Source organism: Osmerus eperlanus, chromosome 7 (genome assembly GCF_963692335.1).
Source record: "Osmerus eperlanus chromosome 7, fOsmEpe2.1, whole genome shotgun sequence".
Lineage (NCBI taxonomy): Eukaryota > Metazoa > Chordata > Actinopteri > Osmeriformes > Osmeridae > Osmerus > Osmerus eperlanus.
The window spans coordinates 14556494-14569427 of record NC_085024.1 but is presented as its reverse complement, the minus strand read 5'-3'; the positions used below and the strand labels follow the sequence as shown (position 1 = coordinate 14569427).

Below are 12934 nucleotides of genomic sequence, written 5' to 3'. Positions count from 1 at the left end.
GATGTACATGTGCAGGCAACACACTTAAAGCTGTTTTCATGGCACAGCTGACTGCAGGAAACATGGTCGTTTAGCATGGTCTTCATGTGACATTCAGCCCACTGGACAGAGGACTACAGATCTCCTAGCTCTACCTAGAAGCATCCCATTACGCCATTGCAGATCTGTGAAGACATGAATGGTGACACAATCACAGTTTAAGGCTTAAAATAGTATCAAATCCACACCTCAGTTTCAGATTTCATCCAATTTATTAGCAGCTCTTTTACTGAGAATGGTTTACAGTAACAAATGAAATGATTCAAATATTTTAAGTATGTATAGTTATATGTATGCATTTGTTGCCCTTTGTAACAATCTAAAAGTGTTCCAACTGACCACTGATACAAATACTGTCAAGTAAAACCGTTTACAAACAAGTCATTTAGCTTCAATGTACAATACCTTTTCCCATTGCATCTTACTGTCCAAAACAAGGAGTTGCATTATTGCTAGGCAGACAAGTTCCCTTTTCTAAAATACATCTATCCATTGATTGGATAATACCCCAACAATGTTGGTTATGACCGTTTTCCGAGGTGTGTCACACGCCTGTGAAAACCCTGTTTACAGCCATTGTGTTTCTATAGTTACAGCTTTGAGGTTGTACACCACCAACAGCACGGCAGACATGCTCAACACATCACACGTCAACACTGATTGGGTCTTTCTGACCTACATGAGTATGTGGAAAGCAAGCTCTATAGAAAGCAAGCTATGAAATTCTGAAACAGTGCAACATTGTGGTGCGTGTTAAAACCAACAGTAATAGGTCTAATGACATGGAACAGGCTGTCTCACAGTTTCATGTGTGACAGTAGCATATATGTGACTAAGCACCAGATTTTGCTCTCTCAACTTCATCCACAGAGATTCAAGTAAGGTGCAATGTGAATACATTTAGCCCATCAAAGACTGTCTTATTTAAATACATTATTCCACAAAACCCATTTAAATCTTGATTAGCTTCACTTACACAAATAAAAATACCTTTACCTACAAAGGTAACTTTGCTTAGAATTAACTGTTATAGTCTTCTGTATATTAGTGCACCCAACAATAAAAATAAAACTCTATGATTGGGATTATAATAATAATTCTTCAAAAGGCAGATTGTTCTGAATCATGGATGAGCTCTAGAAAGTCCTTGGCTAGGACCTCTGTCTATCCGTTAGTCCACCTCTGTGTCTCTTCATCCATCGGTCTGTTCTCCACCTATCCACCTGCCTGTCTCTCATGCCTGTCCCAGTACCAGGGTAAAGTCTGTTCTCCTCTCCATGGTTACGACCAGTGTTGAGTCCTGCAGGTGATCAGGTTCAACCCAACAGGGATGGGACCTTAGAACCATCAGGGTTCAGGCCCCTCGAGGTCTGCTGGCATGTCTGTGGTGGCTAGTCTCTTGTGATGAGTCTGTGTTTGTATGTGTGTGTGTGTGTGCAACGTGCGTGTGTGGTTCAGCCCTTCCAGTCCCAGGGGATGCAAAGGTCTCCGTCCTGCATGACGGAGTAGAAGTGGGAGATGCAGAGGCGGAGGTCCTGGAGGAGGGGGGAGCGGAGTTCCAGGAGCCTGTGGCAGCAGGGGATCATCTGGCTGGAGGTGATGCCCGGCTCCTTGGACAGGCTGAGGAGGGCCAGGGTCTTGAGGCAGCCCTGCATCGCCTGGTCCTCCTCCGCCTGCAGCCTGGGGGAGACACGGAGAGACGAGCTCAGGGGAGAATTTCTCGACGTACACAGTGTAAGTGCGTGGTACACACACACACACACGCACGCACGCAGACATACACACACGCAGACATACAAACACACGCTAACAGGGTAAACCGTTTGTACACAGTCAGGGTTTGGATCCATTACTGGCCCCAGTGTTTGACAGGACTCATGTGACTCACTGGTTTTTGAGTTTGATTCTCCGCCGAGCCTCTCTGGCCTGATTCTGGAGGAAATTCTGCAGCAGGACTGGTTCACACGTCGCCGGGATGATGAAGTGGCCCAGCTCATGAAGACTAGGGCTGGAACGACCACTACACACACACACACACACACAAACAAACACATCCATAGACATACAGACTTCCTGAGTAGCAGCATATATCTTACACAGACAAACTCATACCCTAGCTTCTGAAGTTCGAGTGTTCTGAAAAGCCTTACACAAACCCAAATATAGCAGAATGTTCCTTGTGTTTGGTGAGAGCGGTGTATATAGTGCGCGTGTGGTGAGGGCAGTACCTCTCCAGGGTCATGGCCAGCCCCTGCAGGCTGCGTGGGTGCAGGGCCAGCCTCCGAGGCAGCAGCCTCTTGTGGAAGGCGTTGAGGGTGCTGTAGTGCTCCTCGATGGCCAGCAGGGGGCCCAGGCGCTCTACGTGGACCACCTGGATGCCCCCCAGCAGCAGGCTGATCCGCTCCTTCAGCCAATCAGCCTGCTGCTTCAGGGAACGGTAGCTAGGGAGACGCTCGAACAGCTGCAAGGGGGGCACATACATTTATGTACACACGTATTACACGCACACACATACACACATGTGCACACAGGTAAACAAGAGAACCTACAAATGCTCTTGTGTTTAAACACAGTACACACACACACACACACACACACACACACACACACACACAGGGATTGGGATCACAAACAAGGCTAACCTTGGCCCACTGGTGATGGACATCCATGGATCCCAGCATCACATGACCCAAGGCATTCATTCCTGATTGGTCAGTAAATACAATGGTGTGTCCTATAGAGGAAGGAGAAGAGCATGTCAGTTCCTGTTCCACCATAGTCTGAGATGCCTGTGGGGATGGAGGCTCAATGTTGTATGCGTGTGTGTGTGTGTGTGTGTGTGTGTTGTACCTCGCAGGTTGAGCACAGCCTCTGGGTTCTGCTGGGACAGACGGCTCAGACTCTGCAGCTGGCAGCATCGGTGTGAGACTCCCCAGGTGCGCTGCCACCTGTGTGTGTGTGTGGGGGGGGGGATCAATTCAATTCCATGTTTCACAGGAACTCAAGTTCACTAGATATATATTTACCTAAGTTAAATTATACAGAATGAAAGACATTTCAAGTACATCTCTAAGTCTAATTCAATACAGTCAGGCAACGTCTTGAATGGTAAACTAGCCGATCAAAGTCTCTAATCAAATGAGGCTAAAGTAACAGTTTGAGCATCTGTTAATGGTTATAGAAAACACATTAAATAACCCCGGCTGGAGGGCCAGATGGGTGGGGAGAACTTGGGACCATCCCATTGGTTCAATCATGCCCAGGCAGAAGCAATCGAGCACAGAGTAAGTATCCAAACAGCATTGAGTTGATAGTGAAACCTGCCTGATGTCTTCGATGGCAAACTGCTGACACAGCTCCTTCTTCAGCCTCTCCAGCTCGACCCTGCGGGGGAGGCTGTCTCTCTGCTTCCTGCTGGCCTCCTTCTCGTTGGTCCTCAGCCACAGACTAGAGGGCACGAGAGCAGAGAGCCCTGTTTACCTGGTAAACAAGCCCTGGTCATGGTGATAGGAGGTGCTGTATCTACTCGATGGGTAGTCATGGTAACAGGAGATGCTCTGTCTACCTGAGGTTGGGCTCCACAGCCTTGGCCTGCTCCAGCTCCTGCTCTGGGTCTCTGAAGCCAGTGAAGGAGTAGTAGGTCTTGTCCCACTTGATGGGTCTTCAAAGAGGAGCAGTACAGGGGAATTCAGTTTGGGTAGAATCACTACCCTTATAGATCCCTTTTGTGGGTATGGATGGATAGCAGACTGCATTCCCCTTCGTTCTGTTTCAATCTGGTTTTGTGTACCTGTAGAAGGGACTTCCTGTCTGTGCAGCTAATTTCCTGGCTGACTTCCTGGATGACTCTGTGTTGGCCTGCAGGGCTTTCATGTGTTCTACAGACAGACTGCAAGACTGGAGGACATCAATCACTGTGCTCAGTACATCTCTGGTCTGCAGAGTAAAGCTCACTGAACGGAACCCTGGGAAATGCAGGCAGAAAGTCCACAGGATAGCAGTTATACTCTATAACTCTAAAAGCTAAGACTTGATGTGTGAAACGCTTTAGGAGGCGGGTACTGACCGGTGGCAAGGATGTCATTCTGAACACTGTTGTTCTCCTTAGTCTCCCTCACGTAGAATGTCAGCTTGGTGGGGTGAACCGAGCTCCCTCCAGGTTTCTGAAGGCTCTCCAGGTAGCCATTGAGCCTCTTCAGGGAATTCTCGTTCACTTCCTATATAGAAGAAAACAAAGATTGGCCCCATTTGGACTTCAATGTCTTCTGAAACTTTGGGTCCTCGTTCTCAAACACCAAAGAAGAGGTTCTCCCATGTCCCTCTCGTCCAATCAGCTTTGAGTAGGAAACGACGATAGATCACATTCAGGCGTGCAACTACTACTTAATCACAACACAGGCCAGGTAACAACCACACGAGCACGACACCTCCAGAAGGCCCTTACCCTTTCCTTGGGGTGCTGTCCGAAGAAGTCTGGGTGCACCGCGAAGTAGAATGGCCGGAGGGCATTGATGGCGTCCGCCCCCGAGAGGGCCCTGTGCTGGATGAGGTGTGCTCTGACGCGTTTGTTTCCCACTCTGAAGGACACAAGGGTGACATAGACCAGGCTGGAGGACGACCAGCTCTACCAAGATTCATCATCATCAACATCACTACCATCTTTAGAAGCTACAACCCTGTGTGTACGGGTTGGGATGAGTAAGGAGAGGATATTGATGAGCAGAGTGTGAGATGCTTATGAGAATGTAGCCTACTTTTCCCCATACTGGTTGTTGACCTGATATGAACGTCTACTTGATATATTCCTGGTATAAAATGGCTAGGCTGTTCAACTGGGGTTCAAGTTAAGTGTTAAACCTTGTCACTGTCACCGTGTAGGTCGTAGAGATGTTGTGATCACTCCCAACTGTGATCTGATATTCTCACACCTACAGTACTAGAAAATGGACCACTTACATATGTCAGCATCTTTGCTTACCTCATAGCACTGCGCAGGAGTGAGGTCACAGACATGGCTAAGGTAGCTCGTCTGTTAGCTGAAGACCATCAGACTGATGTGCTCACTAGTGCACTAACGGCTACCCTGAGAAAGGGAGCAGAACATGATTAACTTCCTAGCTAATTCCAAATGACTGTACATGCATGGAGTCACTATCAGCAATACGTCCAATGCAATCTGGGGATCATTTTCAGATACTGCTAACAGCTGAATATGTATCTGAATAGGGAATAAAAGGAAACACAGACAGTTAGGATACAATAGGTAGGTAGCTAGTAATGTGTCCTTGTCTGTGTGGGACAAACATAATGACATACAGACGGTGGCTTTAATACCCAGTTAGCTAGTACTAGTCTATCTGTCCTGGTTAGCTAGCTAGTCATGTTTGGTTACCGTATAAATACACATTCTTTAGCAAACATCTTCAAATCTACCATGAATGTGCAAGACGCCTTTCAACTCACATTTGAGTTGGCCTAGACCCACAACAAAACAAGTTGACAGCGCTTAGCTAGATAGTGGCTTGCCCCCCTTCACAGAAGGAACCCAAAAATAAAAATAAACAACTGAACCAGACACCGAACGCGTGTCAACATTGTTGCGCAAAGTTCTCAACATTTAGTATTAGATCATGACTAAATAAAATAGAAAACGATGTCCGTCAGTAAGCTAGAAATATGTCCACATTGTCCAGTTTGTTGTAGAGTGATTTTCTGCTGTTGTGATTCCATTCATGGTTTGGTACTTAATCAGACAGAAGCAATCGCAAACCATTTTCTAAGATTATTCTGCCATCTGCTGGTGATATTTGAACATAACAGACAGAGACCTTTGAATTAAAGTTTTTATCAATGGTTATTGGAATTTATATATGCTGTCAATATTGATAAGATCATTGTTGAGCCATTATATTGGAACTGGTAGGATGCCATGACCAGGATGGCATTCAGTTGTGAAACTGTTAAGAAGGTTCCTTTAATCCTGTCCATTGGCAATTCCCGAGAAAGAAGTATACTTCAAGTTTAATTTGTAAGTATACTTAAGTATTAAAAGTATACTATTATCATGGTACTTAAAGTATACTAGCAGTGTACTTATTTATATACTATTTGTGTACTTAGTAAACTTTTGGCCCACTTTTTAGGTCATTTAGTACACTTTGAAGTTTACTTTTGAATACTGTAAAGTAGCTTGTGTAGTGCACTTTCAGTTCATGAAGTATACTTCCTAAAGTACTTCAAAGTATACTTTGGAATACTCTAAAGTAACCTGTGTAGTGCACTTTCAGTTCATGAAGTATACTTCCTAAAGTACTTCAAAGTATACTTTGGAATACTCTAACGTAACCTGTGTAGTGCACTTTCAGTTCATGAAGTATACTTCCTAAAGTACTTCAAAGTATACCTTTGAATACTCTAAAGTAACCTGTGTAGTGCACTTTCAGTTCATGAAGTATACTTCCTAAAGTACCTCAAAGTATACTCTGGAATACTTTCTAGTGCACTTTCAATTAATGTAAGTATTTCAAGAAGTAAACTTAATAAATGTCAATTTACTATTATTTATTATGTGAATGTTTAGGGGCCCCTCAAACGCCGCCGATCTTGCGTCACTTGACGAGAACAGGGGCCCTCGCCAAGTGACACTGTAGATTATTAGCTAAAAGAAGATATTTACTGCATATGCACTAACGTTGAAGTAATCCAACTCTTCTTATCAAACGTAACAGTCATTTAACTCATGGTTACAATAGTAAATCAGCACAACAATGACAATTACCACGCAAAAACATTACATTCTAAGCAGATACATTTAAAAAACGAAATTCATGAAGTTGCATTTGTATTTCGAACAAACGAAATTTCTAAGTATACTTCTTAAAAGTATATCAAAAGTGAACTATTTTGTAAGCATACTTCTTAAAAGTATATAAAAAGTCTACTAAAAGTGTACTATCCATTTTTTAGTACACTTATAGTATACTTTAATAGACTTCTTTTTTGTAAGGGATGACTTCCATCATCAATGTCTAAACAGAGTTCTCTAGAAATTATTTCCTTCAAAGTGCTGAACTTCGAATTTCAAACTTTGAGCCCTGGCATTGCAACATCCAGAAAAAAAACACATACAAACTACAGGAAGACAAAGACAAGTAGACACTCCCTCAGTGTGCCTGAGGGAGTCCTGTCTGTTGGCTGTGGTAAGAAAATAACAGGATATGCTTGGTTTTGTAAAAGCTCCTTGTTAGTCTTGCCACAGGATTGCTCATGCAAACTCCTTGCTACATCCTTCTCCTCTTTTTCCATCTCTTTGCTGTCCAAATCTCCTGAAACCAGCATCATGTTGAAGCCTCTGTTCCAGTACATTGATCAGAACCAAAACCATTTTGTCCAGGTGAGGGAGGAACACATTTTCTGTCATAGTAAATAAATAAACTAAGTCAGCTTGTTGTTATGATGTAGTGGTTGTCCATGTAATGCAAAATGAGTTCCCTCCCTAAATACTTTTGGAATGTACAGTACATGACAAGACAGCAATGTTTGTGCTCTGCATCTGTGCTCTCCCTCTCAGAGGCTGGGGGACTGGGTGGCCATCCAGAGTGACTCAGGTGACCCGGCCATGTGGGGACAGATTGATCGGCTGCTGAACATGACAGCAGAGAGGATCAGAGAGATGGGGGGCAGCGTGGAGCTGGCAGATGTAGGAACGCATCAGGTAAATACTGGCAGAAACATCTCCTCCACCTAGTCTTCACAGGGTGTAAGAACACAGAAGTGTGTCCTCCTATAGCCTTCGCCGATGACTCCTTACGAATGCCGTAGCCCATGAAGTCCAAGATGTGATCGGTTTTCTGCTACAGTTACTTCAGATCAACTTCTTTTGATACGGAGCAAAGCTGTGTCTTGTAAAGTGACTGTCAACCACTGACTGTCCTATGAAGCTTCCCAGTGGCCAGATAGTCCCCTTGCCTCCTGTTGTGCTGGCTGAGTTTGTGAGAGACCCGGAGAAGGCCACACTCTGCATCTACGGCCACGTGGACGTGCAACCAGCCAGGAGGGAGGACGGCTGGAACACTGACCCATTCACCCTGACTGAGATCAGTGGTAGGGATAACGCAGATTTGCGAATACCTTGGGTGTGTCTATACTATGTTGCCAGAATGCAAATATATTTTATGTAAATGTAATGGATAATAAAGTTATGTTATCTGTCTCCCAGGCAACCTGTATGGCAGAGGGACCACAGACAACAAGGGCCCAGTCTTGGCCTGGCTTCATGCTATAGAAGCCTACAAAGCCATAAAACAGGTGATGGTGCCCCATCACACATATACCTACAAGATGTTTCAATTGAATTGAATTCATTTAAATTGAAACATTTTATTGAATTCATCATACTCATCACCATGTTCTCGTGGTTGGTTGTGAAGTCGACATCATGGTTAGAGAGGTGCAGCTGACTGATTTACTTTTGATACCTGTGTATCTCAGGAGGTTCCCGTGAACGTCAAGCTCATCATCGAGGGCATGGAGGAGGTGGGCTCCCACGGGCTTCTGGAGCTCACCAGGAGGAAGAAGGACAGCTTCTTCTCAGACGTGGACTTCATCGTCATCTCCGACAACGTGTGGACCTCAAACACTCCGGCCCTGACCTATGGAACCAGGGGAAGCAGCTACTTTTTAGTGGAGGTCACAATCAGTTCAATTATTAATCAATCAGTCACTCACTCAAACAATCGATCAGCTTGCTTGCCTATCTAGAGACCTTTTTGCCCATGATCATTTCAAATCAGGAGTTTTATAAAGGAACATATTTCCCCAGTCAGTCACTGATAATGTTTGTGTCCTGTGTTCTTCCAGGTAGATGGCCCCAAACAAGACCTTCACTCTGGAGTGTTTGGAGGTTCAATCCATGAGCCCATGTCTGATCTGATCTCCCTCCTGGGTGAGACATTTACCCATTTCACCCGACATGCATTGTTGTAACACGCCCATCTGTGTACGTTACGTCTGTGTCGTGTGTCTGTACCTAGAGATGACGTGTCCCTTTTTTCTTCAACAGGAAGTTTGATGGACCACACGGGAAAGATCCTTGTTCCAGGGGTTACTGATGCCGTAGCGCCCCTCACTGATGTGGAGAGAAAGCTTTATGAAAACATCAACTTCAGCTTGGAGGAGCTGAAAAACACAGCTGGAGTCCAACACTTCCTGCAAGGCACAAAAGTGTGGTACCTCATGGATTTGATCAGGCACACTTTGTTGATACTAGAAATAATATTTAGTTCTGCTCTATAAAAAAACAAAAGACCTACTTGTATGAATCCTGTATTGTTACCATGGAAAATAGGACAATAAAATCCGGTTCGATTCCCGGTCATGCCAACTGACATTGAGTCCTTGGGCAAGGCACTTCACCCTACTTGCCTCGGGGGGAATGTCCCTGTACTTACTGTAAGTCGCTCTGGATAAGAGCGTCTGCTAAATGACTAAATGTAAATGTAAAATCAACAAGCTCTGCATAGTTGCTACAGTGTGTGTATTATGCTAATTACCCACGTCCAATGATGCATATTTGTGTGTTATGACGTTCTGCAGGAGGAGGTACTAATGGCCCGATGGCGCTACCCGTCTCTGTCCATCCACGGGATCCAAGGAGCATTCTCCGAACCCGGCATCAAGACCGTCATACCCCGGCGGGTCACCGGCAAGTTCTCCATCCGCCACGTACCCAACATGGTGCCCTCAGACGTGGAGAGGAAGGTATGGAGGAGGCGCTGATACTGAAACAAGCTCCTCGGGATTAGACTCTCTGGTACTGCAAGCGCTCTCTGAGACACACTCCTTCTCTCTCCAAAAGGTGAAGGAGCACCTGGAGCAGGTGTTTGCCAGTCGGAAGAGTCCCAGCATTCTGAGGGTCATCGCCACTGTAGGGGCCAAACCGTGGGTGGCTGACCTCAAGGATCCTCAGTACGTGGCTGGACAGAAGGCCATTCGAGACGGTCAGTTACTGGTAAAATGTGTGTCTATCTGTGTGCGTGTGTTGTAAGGTAGTCAGGTGGCTGAGCGGTTAGGGATTCGGGCTAGTAATCAGAAGGTTGCCGGTTCGATTCCAGGCCGTGACAAATGATGTGTCCTTGGGCAAGGCACTTCACCCTACTTGCCTAGGGGGGAATGTCCCTGTACTTACTGTAAGTCGCTCTGGATAAGAGCGTCTGCTAAATGACTAAATGTAAGGAAACTGGAAACTTTCCAGTATATGGCAATCTTGTTGTCATGTAGATGTTGTGTTACTTAGGCTATCACCCACAACGTAAATGTACAAATGCATTAGTCTGGCTGGATGTTAAAAGGCGGTTGTGTGCGTGCTAGTGTTTGGAGTGGAGCCGGAGCTGGTGAGAGAAGGGTCTACCATTCCCATTGCGCAGAACTTCCAGGAGGAGACTGGGAAGAGTGTGATGATGCTGCCCATCGGCGCCCACGACGACGGAGAACACTCTCAGAATGAGAAGATCAGCCGGTAAAAACACATGCTTCCTCCACATGCAGACAAACACACGTTTCCCATAATCACATCTTTAGTGAATGCCCTCATACCTGTGTGCAGTTCATCCTGTGGACTCCCTGGCATACGTTACCATAGGTTTCCTCAAATCTTTTCGTAAGATTTTAATATACTATACAAATAATATACAAATAATTTATCTGTGTGTTTCCTTCTAGGTTCAACTACATTGAAGGGACCAAGCTGTTTGTGGCCTATATTCATGAGCTCTCACAGCTTAAAGGGCAAAGTTAAATCTCAAATTCACCAAAATGTGGTAAATGAAAGCTAAAATGTAATGTGACACTTTTTATGACTGTATGAATTACACAGCTCAAGATATACATGTGTGTGATTAAATTGTTTTGCTTTTTAAAGCCTGTGCTCAATAAAAACAAAAAACAATCAATAACATGGAAGTAATCCAGTGATGGAGGGCCGTGTGGCTGGAGAAGGCTTTGTCATAGGTTGTCCCTGACTGATACATGATAACTGTCTTGTTAGTATTCTCTTCTGTTATGCTCATATTATCCTTGAATTTCCACAATAAAAAACGTAATTTGACCTTTGTGCCTCACAATGGGGGTGGGGGGTTGGGGGGGACAACAATGGGGGCATTCAACGTTTTCATTTCGTTGAATGAAAACAAATACATAGTGTTCTTTAAGTAGGTACTCAATCCTATTCTTTTTATTCAGTAGAGGACTGCAGTGCGTGAACCTTAACTTGCTCTCAACAATATACAAGATTTGATGTCTAAAATGTGCCTAAAATAGATAAGCAACAGAGTTGCTGTTGTTGGTGTTTTGCATAAATTCACTGATTGGATTTATGTGAATTAGTTGGTGAATAAGTGAGCGATGGTTAATCTTTTCCTAACATGATAGCTCCTAAGGGAGTGTGTGTCCAAGACTTCCAACTTAAAAGACAGGTAGTGGGAAAAAATGAATAATGAGCCTAAAGACAAATGGGGAGATGAGGGCGGCATCCTCAACCATCCATGTCATATAATTGTGACTGTGATTAATTAATCCAAATGACTAGTAAAGTAAACACTGGACTCAAAGCAGGATTGCCATTCATCAAACCCCTGACCTGACAAGCTACAGCATCAGTTTAAGCACTAGTGTTAATCAATCTTTAGACTGCAACACTGTACCACAGACGTCAAACAAAACTGGCAATTAATCAAAGACAGACCATTTGAGAGTAATGATATGAAATATATTTGTGTTTCTGAATGAGGGGTATTATGATGTCCTTGCATATGCAAGCTAAGCTAAACTACTGCACATTCAGAAGGGAAAGCTGCGTCGTAATTTAAAAGTGTCTTCATTTGGTACACAGCCTAGATGAAGGAGAAAGGGCTGGGGTAGGCTAAGTACGCCTATTTTACAAATATAATCTACAGTATTGGCCTAGTTATTTTCCGAGTGCATCAGTAAGACCTATTTAGAGCCTACAGCGCTCCTATAAAGAAGATCAGCTAATTTATATTCAATATAATATTTGAACGCAAACAGTGACCGTTCATACGGAGAAATACCACTGTGCCTCCCACATCAGTTACATTGCGATCACTGAAACAGGAATGTTCGACATTAACATCGTCAATGATTTTGGATTGCTTACAAAACTGTTGACCACCTAGTACTTGCCGCAACTGTACGCTCTCATGAGAGCAGTCAGCTGATCTCTCTTCAGCTGATCCAAAGCCCGCCTTAATTCGGTAGAGTGACGTGCAGTACATGCTACGGTACGCCATTTGTGACCAAGAGCAAAAAGCGCAGACACTGGAAATACTTCCATATTTGCAGGTAAGACCTCAACACATTGCCACATTAAGTAATTAAATAGTGGTCTATATTTATCACGACATTGGCGATATTTGTAACGTAGTTGCGTATGTTGTTTGTTCTCTATGTATAAGTGTCTTAAGGTCGCTATTAGAGGCCTTTTTGGGCCTCTGTGCTGCCGTCGTTTTCTGAGCCTAAGAGCAAAGAAGTCCCGCCTCTGCTTTACTCTGATAGGGCAATTGAAAAAATACCTTTAAATTATTGGGTCGACTCAAGTGAAGCGAAGCAGCAAGTTCGTATGTCGCTAGCTAAATCCATGCAAAAAACGCGTTTGAAAAGCTATCCGCTAGTGAGCTAACCGGACGTGAATATTTCAAAAAGTTCTCCAGCTAGCAAACTACGTAAACAATTGATTGGTTATCACGATATGCACACGACAGCTATGGATTATAGCAAGCTAATATGTCAATGAAAACAATTTCACCATATCTGGTTTGTCTGTCTTGCCATATACAGACTAGCTTTTGCTGTCTTTCCGGATACTAGCTTGTAGGCTAAC

General features: G+C 44.3%; 3 protein-coding genes across 6 annotated transcripts in view; 2 read left to right on the top strand and 1 right to left on the bottom strand.

The window, feature by feature from the left end:
* Positions 1-239: 239 nt before the first annotated feature.
* On the bottom strand, positions 240-8645 carry tcaim (T cell activation inhibitor, mitochondrial). 2 transcript variants are annotated; one of them, XM_062465097.1, is made up of 12 exons: positions 8517-8645; positions 5018-5122; positions 4484-4616; positions 4106-4256; positions 3830-4004; positions 3605-3700; positions 3364-3486; positions 2890-2987; positions 2682-2773; positions 2268-2500; positions 1928-2059; positions 240-1719 (listed from the first exon to the last, which is right to left on the bottom strand). In XM_062465097.1, the coding sequence occupies exons 2-12, from the start codon at positions 5050-5052 to the stop codon at positions 1494-1496; spliced, it is 1494 nt and encodes a 497-aa protein (XP_062321081.1). In that variant the 5' UTR covers positions 5053-5122; positions 8517-8645; the 3' UTR covers positions 240-1493. The 2 variants fall into 2 exon arrangements, with proteins under 2 accessions (XP_062321081.1, XP_062321080.1); XM_062465096.1 differs by lacking the exon at positions 8517-8645 and adding an exon at positions 5503-5768.
* Positions 6007-10923, top strand: LOC134023196 (beta-Ala-His dipeptidase-like). Of its 3 annotated transcripts, XM_062465099.1 has the most exons (12): positions 6011-6067; positions 7375-7432; positions 7610-7753; positions 7980-8142; positions 8258-8346; positions 8530-8727; positions 8899-8983; positions 9101-9261; positions 9634-9798; positions 9896-10037; positions 10408-10555; positions 10759-10923. In XM_062465099.1, exons 2-12 carry the CDS (start codon positions 7379-7381, stop codon positions 10832-10834), a joined length of 1425 nt encoding a protein of 474 aa, XP_062321083.1. In that variant the 5' UTR covers positions 6011-6067; positions 7375-7378; the 3' UTR covers positions 10835-10923. The 3 variants fall into 3 exon arrangements, with proteins under 3 accessions (XP_062321084.1, XP_062321083.1, XP_062321082.1); XM_062465100.1 differs by lacking the exon at positions 7375-7432 and having other exon boundaries at positions 6007-6067; XM_062465098.1 differs by lacking the exon at positions 6011-6067 and having other exon boundaries at positions 7219-7432.
* A 1390-nt stretch (positions 10924-12313) lies between these two features.
* znf407 (zinc finger protein 407) overlaps positions 12314-12934 on the top strand; it is a 30571-nt gene continuing 29950 nt past the window's right edge. The window contains exon 1 of the mRNA XM_062466196.1: positions 12314-12396. The gene's annotated coding sequence lies outside the window, so the exon portion shown is untranslated. The remainder of the gene's footprint in view (positions 12397-12934) is intronic.

Coding starts and splice junctions, on each gene's coding strand:
- tcaim (XM_062465097.1), bottom strand. CDS start 5,052: ATGTCTGTGACCTCACTCCTGCGCAGTGCTATGAG. Junction 3,701..3,829: donor ACAGGAAGTCCCTTCTACAG/GTACACAAAACC, acceptor TCCTCTTTGAAG/ACCCATCAAGTGGGACAAGA. Junction 2,501..2,681: donor TCCATCACCAGTGGGCCAAG/GTTAGCCTTGTT, acceptor CCCCCCTTGCAG/CTGTTCGAGCGTCTCCCTAG.
- LOC134023196 (XM_062465099.1), top strand. CDS start 7,379: ATGTTGAAGCCTCTGTTCCAGTACATTGATCAGAACCAAAACCATTTT. Junction 9,262..9,633: donor ACTTCCTGCAAGGCACAAAA/GTGTGGTACCTC, acceptor GACGTTCTGCAG/GAGGAGGTACTAATGGCCCG. Junction 9,799..9,895: donor CCTCAGACGTGGAGAGGAAG/GTATGGAGGAGG, acceptor TCTCTCCAAAAG/GTGAAGGAGCACCTGGAGCA.